This window comes from Crocuta crocuta, unplaced genomic scaffold (assembly GCF_008692635.1).
Source record: "Crocuta crocuta isolate KB4526 unplaced genomic scaffold, BGI_CrCroc_1.0 scaffold273, whole genome shotgun sequence".
Lineage (NCBI taxonomy): Eukaryota > Metazoa > Chordata > Mammalia > Carnivora > Hyaenidae > Crocuta > Crocuta crocuta.
This window is the reverse complement of record NW_027529425.1, coordinates 7,016,639-7,030,179: the sequence shown is the minus strand read 5'-3', so window position 1 is coordinate 7,030,179 and position 13,541 is coordinate 7,016,639. Positions and strand designations below refer to the sequence as shown.

At 59.0% G+C, this 13,541-nt stretch overlaps 1 protein-coding gene across 1 annotated transcript in view; it reads right to left on the bottom strand.

The window, feature by feature from the left end:
- Positions 1–13,541, bottom strand: part of ADAP1 (ArfGAP with dual PH domains 1) — a 26,721-nt gene that overhangs the window by 3,902 nt on the left and 9,278 nt on the right. Inside the window, exons 4-7 of the mRNA XM_077758797.1 lie at positions 12,309–12,391; positions 6,236–6,348; positions 5,482–5,628; positions 13–96 (exon numbers count right to left, since the gene is read on the bottom strand). Of these exons, the coding sequence (XP_077614923.1) occupies positions 13–96; positions 5,482–5,628; positions 6,236–6,348; positions 12,309–12,391 (427 nt within the window). The remainder of the gene's footprint in view (positions 1–12; positions 97–5,481; positions 5,629–6,235; positions 6,349–12,308; positions 12,392–13,541) is intronic.

Below are 13,541 nucleotides of genomic sequence, written 5' to 3'. Positions count from 1 at the left end.
GCCGCCACTCACGTCGGCGTCGCTGGCCCCCGGGAATGCCACCTGCAGGTAGTGGAAGCGGGCTGCACGGAGCGCGTTGAACCAGTCCACGATTTCCTGCGGGTCAGAGGCGGGCGTGGGCCTGGGCTGTGAGCTCTGCCCCCCTCAGACTGTGTGCTGTGTGAGGCCTGCTGGGGGGCAGCAGGGGACGGGGACCCTGCTCAGGGCAGCTGCCCAGGGGTAGGGTGGAGGGGACTGACGTCCTGAGCAGATGGTGCTCTAGGCAGCTTCTCTCCTCTCAGATGGAGCTGCTGTTACAAAGCTGATACATTGCCCAGAGAGAGGCCTATTTTTAAACCTGCCCAGAGCTGCCACCTCCCGCCTTTGAGGGAAAGGAGAGGAGAGTCACTCCGTGGGAGGGGAACCCCATCACCAGACAGGGTGCTCGCCCAGCCCCTGCCTCTCTCCTGGGGCCATGCCCACTCCAGAGCCCCCGCCCCCCAATGCTGGAATCTGCCTCAACCTTGGAGGAGCCCAAACCTCTCCTCCCCCTGCTGGCACTTGGGAGCCATCAGGTGTCCTGTCCCTGATCACTGGGTAGCTAGCTCACTGGCCCACAGGGTCACCCTGTGCCCACTGTGGCCATAGCCCACCTCCGCCAGCTGCAGACCCCACACCCTCTCAACAGCCCTGTGCCTGGGGCCTGCTACCATGTCTCCTGTCCCCCCCACCTTCCTCCACGGGACCTCCAGTCCAGGCCGTGACCTCCACTCTGGGCCCTGCCCACAGCCCCATTCACTCCTTCTGGTCACCCCTGACCTCTCTAGTTCCTCCCCAGCCCCAGAGACCAAAAGGCACTGTCTCCTGCCCGCTCCCTGGCCTCCCACCTCCTCTCAGGCTCCCTCACATCATCGCAACCACGCAGCTGGGTGAGTCACTGGCAGTTCAGGGTAGGCAGCGACACCTTCCCAGCGTGGCCTCGGGCCCTTTCCTGCCACTCTCAGCCTTGTCAGCCTCGGACCGTGTCCTGTTTCATCTGGACACAGGGACACATGCCACCCCACTGCCTGTCCTCACCCTTGGGATGAGGGTGCCCTCCCTCCAATCATTCAGTCACTGTTACCAGTGCTCAATATAGGTGGGATCTTAGCACTTCTCTCCCCTGGCAAATGGTGCACCCGCTCGCTGAGGGCAGAACCATATCTAACAGCCTTCCCATATCAGGCACACACGACCCTCCTTCAGACTCGTGCTGCACAAACAGAAGGGCCCTGCCTGGGTTCCCAGCAGCTACCCTTTGCCTTCCCTGCCATCGCTCTCCCAAGGAAAGGGAGGGCAGAGCTTCTGGATAAAGCTGAAGATCTGCTCACAGGCCTCGAACCAGGGACCTCCTAAAACCTGCTGCTGTCACATAACATTGCATGTGATCTTGCAAAACCAGATGAGGAAGAAATAGAAAACACCAATCGCTAGTGACACAGTGGAATCCGTACTCAGAGGTCTCAAGACCCAAAATTACAGGACCAGGTGGCTTCGCCAGTGAATTCCACCAAGAATTTAAAGAAGAGTTAATACTAATTCTCATATTACTGCAAAAAATAGAAGGAAAGCTTCCAGATTTGTTCTGAGGTCAGCATCACCCTGATAGCAAACCAAACATACTCAGCCAATATCAGGCCAATGAGCTCTGATAAAGACAGATGCAGAAATCCTCCCCCTATTCCAGCAAACCTAGTCCAACGGTCATTCACCATAATCAATGGGTTTATGCCAGGGACACCAGGGTGCCTCAGCGGTCACAGAGCAACAACACAAAGTCCTATCAACAAGATGAAGGATTAAAAACTACACGGTCACCTCACTAGATGCATAAAAAGCAAATTCGGATTAGAGGGGATGTGTGTCAACACAATAAAGGCCTTATGGGGGAGACCTGCCGCTGGGAAGAGTTTTTCCTCCAAGATGAGACCGAGGAACCAAAACGACAACAGTGACTTCGAAGCCGTGTGGAGAAACGAAGATCTCAGGAAAAGGAAGTGTTTGGGCAGTTCCAAAAGTAAGTTTTAAAGAAAAAGCAGTAAATAAAAGTTACTTTCTGACTATAACTGGCTTGTAACTACAGATGTTGTTTTATACTTGCTTTGGGAGATGGAGCGTTTAAAAGGATGATGGTGCCTCGGGGCGCACACTGTACGGAGAGGTAAGACCATGGCATCTACAGCCACGGGGTGTGGCCCAGGCCATGTGGAGGAGCAGTCTCGGTGTGTTGCTGATGCTCAGCTACTATAAATTCAGTCCAGAAGGTTCATCCCTAGTGCCCATGGGACCGAACCCATGGTGAGGCCAAATAGGTCTCATACAAAGTACCTCCTCTGGGTATGACAGGGTGAAGTTAGACGTCAACGCAAAGAAAAGTGGGACGTTCACCACATCGTGGAAACAACACACTTTTATTAAACAACAGGTGGACCAAAGAAGAAATCACAAGGGAGATGAGAAAATCTTCCGAGATGGAGGAAACACGGGGTGCAGCAACAGTGTGCCCACAGGGAGGTGTGCGCTGTAAATGCTGCCACAAAAGTACAAGAAAGGTGTCAGATCGGTGACCTGACTTACCAGGGGAGGAACCAGACAAAGAAGAACTACACCCAATGCCGGCCGAAGGCAGGAAAGGTTGAAGCGAGGTGGATGAACAGGGAATAGAAATGCAATAGAGAAAGTAAATGAAAGCAACAAAAGTTGGTTCTTCAAAAAGAGCAGCAGTTGGCAGGCCTTGAGCCGGATGGCCTAAGAAACAGACTAAGGCCACTAAAATCAAACTCAAAACTGGAACACTGTGACCAGAGAGCAAAAGCTCTAGGAGAGAGTGCTGTGAACAACTTCAACAGCAGGGTGACCAAGATGAAGTGGGTAAATTCCTAGAAACAGAAAACCCGCCAAGACCAAACCACGAAGAAGCAATGTGAACAGACCGATAAACGAGTGGGGGCTCCATCAGGAATCAACACCTCCCAGCAAAGAGGGGCACCTGGGGGCTCAGTCGGTTAAGCATCTGACTCTTGATTTCAGCTCAGGTCATGATCTCACAGTTTGTGAGATCGAACCCCACATTGAGCTCTGAGCTAAGTATGGAGCCTGCTTGGGATTGTTCTCTCTCTCCCTCCCCTGCTCGCACACATGCACATACACGTGCTCTCTCTCAAAATATGTAAAACATTTTCCAAAAAGAAAAGCCCTGGCCCTGATGGTCTCATTGGTGAATTCCAACAATCACTTCAAGAATAACCCACATGAGTCCTTCTCAAACTTTTCCAAGAAAATTGAAGAGAGGGAGTCCTAACTCCTTCTAGGTGGCCAGTGTAACCCTGATACCAAAGGCAGGCAAAAATATGACAACCACAGACCAGTCTCCCTTGTGCACCCTGATGCAAATCCCTTCAACCACAGCCTAGCAAACAACTGAGCACATTTAAAGATTATACACCATGACCAAGTGGAATTTATCCCTGAAATGCAAGGCATTTTCAACATATCAGTACACGTGATGCACCGTATTAACAGAATAAAGGAAAAGCAAACCACGTGACCACCTCGGTTGATGCATAAAATGCATTTGACGAAATCCTTACAGAATCTCTGGGAACCTGAGTAGCCAAAACAATTATAAAAAACAAAAATGGAAGAGTCACACTTCTCATTTCAAAACTTACTACAAAGCCACAGGAATCCAAATTACACAGCCCTGGCATACAGACAAAGCAGGGGAACAGAAGGGAGAACCTGGAAAGTGGTCACCTTAGTTTCTGAGAAGGGGTGCCAACACCATTTGCTGTGGGCAAGGACCAACTTTTCTTCAACAAACAATGATGGGAAAACTGGACCTCCACATGAGAAAGAATGAACTTGGACCCTTACCTCACACCACATGTAAAAATTAACTCCAAGTAGATCAAGATCCTAACGTAAGACTTGGTCAATACCAATCTTAGAAGACAACACAAAACAGGACAAAAGCTTCACGGCGTAGGATACAGCAATGATCACATTGACCTGACACCAAAGGCACAGGCACCAAAGGAGACGAACTGGACTCTGCAAATTGTGAAATGCCCTTCAGATGATACTTTCCACAGAGTAAAAGGCGACTAACCCCCAGAACGGGAGAGAATGTTTTCACATATCTGATGAGGGCTGCACATGCAGAACATATGGAGAAGCCCTATATCTCAACAACAGAAAAACCACCCAAATCCAAAATGGGCAAAATGGGACCTGAGTAGACATTTGTACAAAGGCCACGTGCAGATGGCCACCCAGCAGGGTCACGTGTCACCAGGGAGATGCGGATCAAAACCACAGTGAGCCAGCGCCTCACACACATCAGAATGGCCAGAATCAGAAACCAGAAGCTGGCACTGGCGAGGGCACAGAAAAACGAGAACCCGTGTGCCCTGTTGACGGCGATGCCAACTGGTGCGGCTGCCATGGAAACCAGTGTGGAGGTCACTCAAAAAAACTATTAACCATGTGATCCCACAATTCCACCTCTGCTGCTAATCACAAGAACTGAATGTAGGGTCTCAGGTATTTGTTCCTCCAAGGTCATAGTAACATCATGCATGATCGCCAGCAGGTAGAAGCCAGCCAAGGGTCTGTCAAGGAAGGAACGGGTAAACCAAAGGTGACCTGATCACTCAGGCTCAGAAAGGAAGGAATGACTCTTGCTACCATGTGGACAACCCTGAGGTGGTGATGCTGAGGGACGCAAGCCAGACGCAGGACACTGGGATCCACTCACATGGCGTCCTGGAGTGGTTGGACTCACAGGCGCTGTAGATGGTGGGGCAGGGGTCTGGGGGTCAGTATGGGGACATGGAACTTTCTAGAAATAGATTTGGGGGGACAGCTTACCAACAACAAAGGTACCCAATATTCCTGAACCGTATACTTAAACACTGTGAAAATGTGTATTTTAACACAGTAAAAAAGGGAGAAGAGGGAGGTGAGAGGTGGTTGCCAGGTGCTTGTGTCTGAAGCCTCACAGACCCATTTTGCCCTTTAAACCATGAGCACATGTTCTGGACCCAAACATGGGACCGAAACCAGAGAATGATGAGGAGAGGCCCCCAGTGGACAGACTCTCAGGTGTCTGCTGGGAGCGCCCTCCACCCTCATGCTACAGAGGTGCTGGGTGGGAGGCAGTGGGATAGCCACGGAGCAGGACACTGCACATGCATCCCCAACCCATCACCCTCATCCATGCAGACTCTGGGTCTACTCCCCCGTGAGGGCCCAGCTGGCGCCATGCTGGCCGTGAGGGCAGCCCAGCCGCCTTCCCCCACCAGCCAGCCCTGGCACCCTCCAGCCCGCCCACTTTCCTGCCAGCCCACTGGCCTGGGCGCCTGCCCACCCACTCACTGGCCCAGGCACCCGCCTTCCCACCCGCTGGCCCGCCCACCTGCTTGCCCACCAGCCCACCAGACTGGACACCCGCGCACCCACCTTCCCATCCTCGTGGTAAACAAAGATGTTGCGGGTGCTGTTGTCCTTCAGGTAGGTGACCTGCAGGCCGTGGGGGTGGCCGATCTTGGCTGGCTGGAAGGTGGCGTTCAGATGTTCAATCTTCATGATGGCCTTGGGCTCCTTGGCCTGGAAGCAAGGCCATGGCTTAGCTCCAGGTGGGCATGGGAGCAGGCAGTGCGGTCCTGTGGGTGCTGGCTGGGCTGTGTGGCTCTGGGCAAGGTACTTAACCCTCTCTGGGCCTGGGTTTCCTGATCTGCAAGTCTAAGGTAACAGCATCCACCTCCCAAGAGGGTACTCCACACCTAGGCGGACCCTCCTCTGCCCCTTTGGCACACAGCTCTGGTGTGCCCCTTACCTAAGGCTGGGCACGACCACCCACACTGCTCCCGTCCCACCATCCTGGGTTTCTTCTCTGTGTGGGGGGCTGGCAACTGCTGTAGGTACCCTCTGGCTCTTTGTGTCACAGGGATGTTTTGATCCAGAGCTGGTCTGGGTGGGGACAGGGCTTGACCTACTCGCAGCCTGGAGGGCCCTTGGCCCGGGCGTGCCCAGCAGGGAAGGGCTTGCTGGTTCTGCTCCTGGCATTGTCAACCCAGACCTGGCCCGGGGGGAGACTGAAGTGGACGGTGGCAGGTGGGGGCATCCCCACGGGAGGAACAGTGTGGCTGCTGGGAACTGCATGGGGGCAGCTGATGACCAGGTGCAGCCATGACAGGCCCCATGCCCAGCTCACATCATTTCTGTTGAAATACTTCAGCGACCCCTCTCGCTCGGTCAGCACAAACTTCCGGCTTAAAAACTGCCCATTGTCCCGGCCTCGCTTCCAGAGGAAGCCTTCTCGGTATCCTGGGGAGACAGAGGGCAGGGGTCAGAGGGTCGCAGTGGACCAGAGCCAAGGCCATCATCCTGAACCACGCAGAGGATGGTCCTGCCTGTTGCCAGGAGACCCATCTGCCTCTGGGCTGGGAAGCTGGGTGGGCATGGGTTAGATGGGCCCTCGGAGCAGGGACCCGAGGCCATTCCTTTTTCCTTCTGGAGGCCTCCTAAACCTACGCGAAATGATGCGGCATGCTGCCCTGTGTGCAGGCCCCCAGTGCGCACTGAGGATGTGCCTGTGTGGCTGCCTGTGCTGGGCAGCCGAGCAGACCTGAGGGCCCACTGCTGAGTCCTCAGGGTCTCAGGGTGGGACCCACAGGTGTGAGGGTGTCTGGGGACAGGCATTGTCCAGGTGGCCCAAGGTCATCACGAGGGTCCTCGCACACATGAGGCAGAGGGAGAGACGACCATGGAAACGCCAGAGCGGGCCTGCCCTGGCCTGCTCTCCAGCCCCCAGCCCCAGGCTGCCGCTGTCCCCTCTGGGCCCACAAGACCATCAGTCTGTGTCGCCTAAAGGCATGAGAGTTCGGGCTGGCTGCTCCAGCAGTCAGGAGGGCACTTGCGCTCCCACGCGCCTCCTTATCCACTCCCATCTCACTCCTGTTGACCTCGCCTGTTCCAAGCCCTCATGCCCGTGTGTCCCTGCATCCAGCTGTGCCTTCCCTCCACAGGACACATGCTGGACTGTCTGCTGCCGCCGTGCCTGCGGCTCCTTCCTATTTATCTGGGGTGGACCCATGCCCACTGGGCGGCGGCAGCTCTGCCAGGCCCGGTGTGACCGGGGCTCCGAGCACCTGCTGTCCTTGAGTGGGCAGGTAGGGGAGGGGTGTCACAGTCAGGGTTTGTGGGTTCCCGTACAAACCGCCCAACAGTTCCACCTGTCCCACCTTGGGTGCCAGGCACCCTCCCTGGGGAACATGTCCAGCGGCCCCTGCGCGGTGCGGGCTGAGGCTGCTCCGTGGCAGGAGGTGGCGGCTGGAGGCGGTGCCCTGACTGCCAGTGCAGGGCAGTGAGCCCACCGCTTACCCCGCTCGGCAGTCCCTGGAGTCTGACAGCCGCGGCCAGCTCTTATTTCAGACGCAAACTCCAGGCCCCAACCCACTGCGCCTCCCCTCTGCGGCCCTGGCAGCCCCTTCCTGGCCCCCACGGGGACAAGGGGCTCTAGAGACACATGGCCACAAAAAGGCAGCAGCCTGGTGTCGGGAAGGGGGCAGCTGGTGCCGCTCAGTCTATCTCAAGACACCACCAAATGGGGCCTCTCCCCTCCTACCCCCAACTCCGAGGTCCCTGCGTACAGCACCACAGGGACAGCCCCACTGTGTGCACCAGCGAATAGGGCCACCACCGTGTCCCCAGGCCCAAGCAGGGCCCCACCTACAAACTAAGTGAACACCCACCCAGGCAAAGCTGGAAGTGCACTTGCCTCTGGGTCAGGCCGGCCTCCCTGGCTCTGCGTGAGCCAAGTGTGGACACAGGGAGGTGTCGAGTGTGGGTTCTGCCCGGCAGGTGGGGTCCCCAAGTCTGCAAGGGTGGTCCCCTGTCCCCCAGCAGAGCCCCTTACACGCATGATCACATTCATTCCCCAGGACCTCCAAGCTGTTATTTTCGTGCAGAAGGGGAAACTGAGGCACAGAGACGTGAAGCACTGACCTTCAGCCGGGGCTGTGGCTCCTCACGCAGCAGGACCCCTGCCGGCCCCACCCGCCCGCCTTGCCCACTGGGCCCAGCAGGTGGCAGCAGCGCCTCAGGACTCAGCTCCCACCGTCCACATTCCACTGGCCCACCCAGACTGGAAGCTTGGGGTGGAGGTGAGCGCTTGCCCAGAGTCGGTCTGGCTCCCGGGCGGCGGGTTCCCGGCGGCCAGCCACCAGGAGGCCTAAATTCAGGCACCAGGATTTGAGTAGCAGCAGTATTTTGGGAGGGGCGCTGGCCAGGGTCCCTGGCTGGCCCGAGCCACAGGACGGCTGTTTGGTCCTGAGCCCAAAGCCAGCAGCCTGTCCATGTTCCCACCCGGCCCCGGCCCGGGGAAGATGCCCCTCCCCCCCCACACCCAGGGCCTCCAAGCTGTGGCCCCTCAGTCACACTTGCGGTTTCTAGACCCCCGCATCTCCAGGGCTCTGTGCCGTTGTGACATGTGTGCCTACACAGCTTGGGGTGTCTTGATGCTCCACCCCTCCCCACACTCCTGCGAGAGGGGTCTCTCCCAGCAGTACTCAGCCGGACAGGGTTCAGGGTGTCCTGCTGACACACACCGCTGGAGCCGGGCCGTGCGGGGACTGTTTACTCCCAAGGGTTGACCAGTCCTGGAGCACAGCCCACATGGTTCACTCAGCATTTATCCAATGCCTGTTGTGTGCCCATGCCTACTGTGTGTGGGGCCCCACCAGCCCACCTCCTGGCCCCACCTGCTGCCTCTTCTCAGAAGCCCTGCCTGCAGGACGTGGGGGACAAGGTGCTCCGTGGCGCCTGGGCTGGAGGGGCCACAGGACGCCGTGGTCCATCTGCAAAACCGCTTGTTTATGCAGACGGGGAACTGCCGTGTGCTTCTCACAACACAGCGCAGAACCGTATTCACATGAAGGTCTGAGCACAACACTCGCGGTGGCTTCGACTGGGACACAAGCTGGACACTCACCCGCACATGAGACACGGCTCTGCACGGGAAGGAGCGACAGGGACAGGCACAGCACGGGCCAACCTCAGGGGCATCATGCTGGACTCCGGAGGCGCCACGTCTCTGGCTCCACGTGATGATACCGGAAGAGGCATGACTCCGGGGCAGAGCAGGGCCAGGGGAGGCTGGCGATGGCCTGCAGGGGCCTGGCTACTTGAGACTGTCCTGTGGCTGCCTTTGTCACAGCTCGCAGAACTGTCCCCTCACAGGCACGGAGCTCATCTGTGGACTGTATCTCACATGTGCAATTTACACCTTGATTTCTTAACTGGAGCCGGGACACATGGCCTCACCCTGAGACGATAGCAGGGCTTACCGGGTGGCCCTCCTAGGATGGGAGACGGGCCCCCACACCGTGTGGCTTCTGCTTGGGGACGCCCCATGGAAAGGTGTCCTCTGGGCACACAGCTGGGGCCTGGGGAGGCCCACATCGGCCTCCTCCCTGGAAGGGCTGGGCTCTGGCTCCAGACCTGTAAGTTCTGTAAGTTCGAGGCTGACACGGGGTCCCAGTCCTGGCCTCTTGCCCCCTCTCCCTGCTGGCCCTGGCCAGCTGGGATCACCGCGGCCCCTCAGGCTCCGCACCTGCTCCCAGGGGGACCTGCACCTCCACGTGCCGTACACCCTGATCCCCATACACAACATACTTCCAGGGAGCAGCCAACAGTCCTGAGTCCGGTGGGGGCCACTCAAATCCACAGAGGTGCGGGAGTGAGAGGCACACCAGCCTGTGCCCCATGGACACCCCCTGAAAACATTCACTTTACTGGGCCCCCACCAGCCACCACACCAGGGATGCCTCAGGCCCACCGGGTGCCCCACATGCCACGCCGTTTAATGCTTCCACACGCTGAGCACTGTGTCCTCCCCACTGCACAGATGGAAAAACAGAGGCATGGGGGGATGGGCTCTGTCACTCAGGGAGCCCCCAGCTCACCCTGGGACAGTGAGGACAAAGGCAGGGGAAGGTTGCAAGCTCAGGACTGGCTCTCTTTGCACAGAGGAGAGGACACAGGGAGATGGGGCAAACCGCCCCCTCCAGGAACGGGGTCCAAAGCCTCAGCAGGAAGTGCTGTGTCTGTCGGTGACTGGGGGCGGCCGGGCGGCCGGGCCCTCTGGACAACAGGGGGCATTGTCTGCCCTGTGAAAGGCAACCATTGAGGCCCTAGCTCAGGGAGGGGCTCAGGGCGGGGCACAGCACAGGGGCACAGCGTGGGGACGCAGCCATCACCCCTGCGAGCTGGGGTGGGGCAGGTGAAGGCACACTCATCTCCACACACCTGCAACCTTGGCTGAAAGCAGGGAGCGCCAGGCTGGTGCCTGTCCATCCAGGGTCCATCTGGAGCCCCGGGCAGTGTGGCCTGTCCTCACCCCTCACCCCCAGACACCAGGTCATGCCTGGCCTGCGTGGGGTGGGAGCCGGCAGCCAGCTCCATGCCCAGATGACCACAATGGAGTCCTCAGAGCCAGGGAGTCACCTCAGACAGCGCCGCCAACTGCCCCTTTCATGGCGGCCCTGCCACGTTCCCACAGCCCATGATGCCGTCTGGGCCCACGGGCGGCAACAGCTTCTCGGCCTTGCCTTACAGTCCACGACCTTGATGCCTTGAAGAGTCCCGCTCAGCTATTCCTGTCAGGGCCCCTCACGCGGGTCTGTCTGGGGTCTCCTTGAGGTTGAGCTGAGGCTTTGCAGTTTGGGCAAGAATGCCACAGAAGCCACGCAGCCTGTGGGCTGGGGCCCCATGCACCCTGGTCACTGCCAGGGAGGGGGATCCGCCTGCTTCTCTGCCAGCCACACCCTTTCCCTCTGTCCTAATCCACATCCAGAAGACGACGCTGTAAGATATGCATCTCCTGGCTGTCCTCCAGCCCCCACCGGCTTCAGCCCTGCCATGGACTTCGCCTGGCACCGAGCCCTCCCTCCCTGGTCCACAAGCACCCCTTCCCCAGAGGCTCATCGTGCCGCCCTCATGTCCACATGTGGTGGCCACACCCCCTCAGACACCTGTGCTGAGCCCTTCCTCCCAGCAGCCACAGGTGGCAGGCACCAGCTGGGTGTGCAGGCTCCCGCCACGGCCCCTCTAAGCTGCAGGGTTGCCCCTGCCTCTGCTATGCCTGGGCCTCACCTCTCCCAAGCCCTGTGTCTCCCTTCCTCCTCCTCGGAGGGGCTGAGTGGACTTCTGCATTTGGGTGGCCAGTGGGTGTGTCCTCCCCTGGGCCCAAGAAAGTGCTCCTGTGGCAGGAAGTCCTCCTGGGAATCCCCTGGTGCTCCTCACAGGACTGGGGGAGGAACAGCCGAAGAGGAACCCCAGGGCCGGGGGACACCTCAGCAGTGTACCTGAAGCACTCCCTGGACGCTGGGCGGGGGCTCGGAGGTGCAGAGTGCTGCTTGGGCTTAGGGTCTGGGGCAGCAGGCCAGCCAGGGAATCGGAGGTGCCCTGGATGCCCCTGTGTGCTGTCCACCCCCCAGGAGGGCATATGTGGGGCACTGGGGAGGCTTCTGTGGAGAGCAGGTGAGATCCAGAGACTGTGGGGTCTGGTGAGGGCCCCAGGGTAGGGGCTGTGTGAGCCCTGGCGTCGGACTCCCACTGCCGGCCCCATGGGGTCTGGTGGAGAGGTGGCCATCTGCACGGCTGTGGCCTTGCAAGGCCGCAGGCTCAGGGCCGCTGGCATGTCCCTCCTGCAGACCCCTCTGCCCCTGGCCAGTCTCACACACATTCGAGGTGCTGGGGATGCTTCCCAAGAGGAACAGTGGTGTCAGGAGCTTGAAGGAAGGGGTTCTAACGGGCACAGAGGACTCCCAGCTGGCCCTGTGGCCATGGTCGTGGTGGGAGGCAGAGGGGGAGACCTGGCGCACATGGACCTGAGTGCCCGGGGCAGACCCACATGCTCCTGCAGTACATGGGTCTGGATCCCGCACCCCTCACTTCGGAACCCAAGAGGACCGCTCATCACCCCTGCTCCGCCTTCCAGCCCCAGCCCCACCCAGGCCGAGGCCCTCAGTCCCCTCCCGCCAGCACCCGCTCACTCTTCGGGCGCCCAGTGCAGCTCCAAGGCGCTGGCCCCGTCGGAGCTGGGCTGTGGACGGCTGCGGGGTCTGCGCCCCATGCCACCCTGCTCAGTATCAGAAGGATGGGACACGGGCCCAGAACAAGCAGGCTTGCAGTTCCAGGAGGGGGGGGGGGGGGACACTGAGACAGACGGGGATGTGGAGAGCTGGGGACGCAGCGAGCAGACACCTCCCCACCCCCCGTCTTACCTGCGGAGTATGGCTCCTGCTTCTCCGGGTTGGTAAATTCCAGCCGTTCGTACTTGGCCCGGATCCACTGCTCCCGCAGAAGCCTGAGGAGGGAGGACAGAGTGAGCCTCGTGCTGCATGCGACGTGGGGCTCCTGGTACCCTGTGGACACGTGGCCCCTGGAAGAGTGCATGTCCACCACCTGCGGACGCCAGGGCTGAAGGGCCGCCAGCTTTGATTTTTAAAATCATTTGCTGATCAATTTTACCACTAATCCCTCCTCTTATAAAAAAGAAAAATAGCTCTCGGGGCACCTGGCTGGCTCCACCAGAGGAGCATGCGACTCTCAATCTTGGGGTTGTGAGTTCAAGACCCCACACTGGGGGCAGAGGTTACAAAAAAATAAACCTAAAAAAGATCTAGTTCTAATTCACACGGCATTAAATGCAGCCACTAAAAATGTTGATTCGGAGGCTCATGGCACCTTCCCAAGGTTGTACCACCATCAGCCCAAAGAGAAGCCCGTGCCCGTCAGCGCCTCCGTCCCAGCCCCCAACACAGTCCACTCCCACGTGGATCAGCCCATGTGGACCCTTGGCCCACACAGAGCAGGGCTGGGTGTGAGGCTGTCTGGTTCAGCCCCACTGTGGCACCTGCTGGCGCGTCATTTCTTCCTGCCCACCAGCCCTCAAGGTGCACCCCCACCCACCGCCTGCCGGGAGGGCTGGCCCAGAGGCAGCAGAGGAGCATCTGCCCAGAGCACTGGCTCGCACCCCTGGTGGGTCCTGCCAGATGGCCCGGTGGCCTGCGCTTGACCATGACCCCAGCTGCAAGGCAGTGGGTCGGATGCAGCAACCACAGAGGCAGGCAGGCAGGGCTGGTCCGGGTCTGCCCTGATGCCCACAGCCCTCCCGGCCCCTCCACTGGACAAGGCACCAGCTCCTCACCCCCCATGCCCCGTGGCCCCTGGGGCTCAACCTCCCTTAGAAGGGTCCACCCAACATGTCTGGGACCCGGGAACGGCCCTTGGGGTCAGAGGCTCTTTCTTCCTCATCAGGTACGCAGCACTCAGGACACCTCACCCAGCACCGAGCCCATGAGGCCAAACCAGGCTTTGGGGGCCCCGCATGGTGGGTGAGTGGGGCCACCCCCACCCCGGGTACCTTCAAACCACAATTTACTCTGTCCCGGTGCTCAGAGGCCCCAGACCCACGTGCAGGAGCCGCTGGGCTGAATCCTCATGAAGAATCTGAG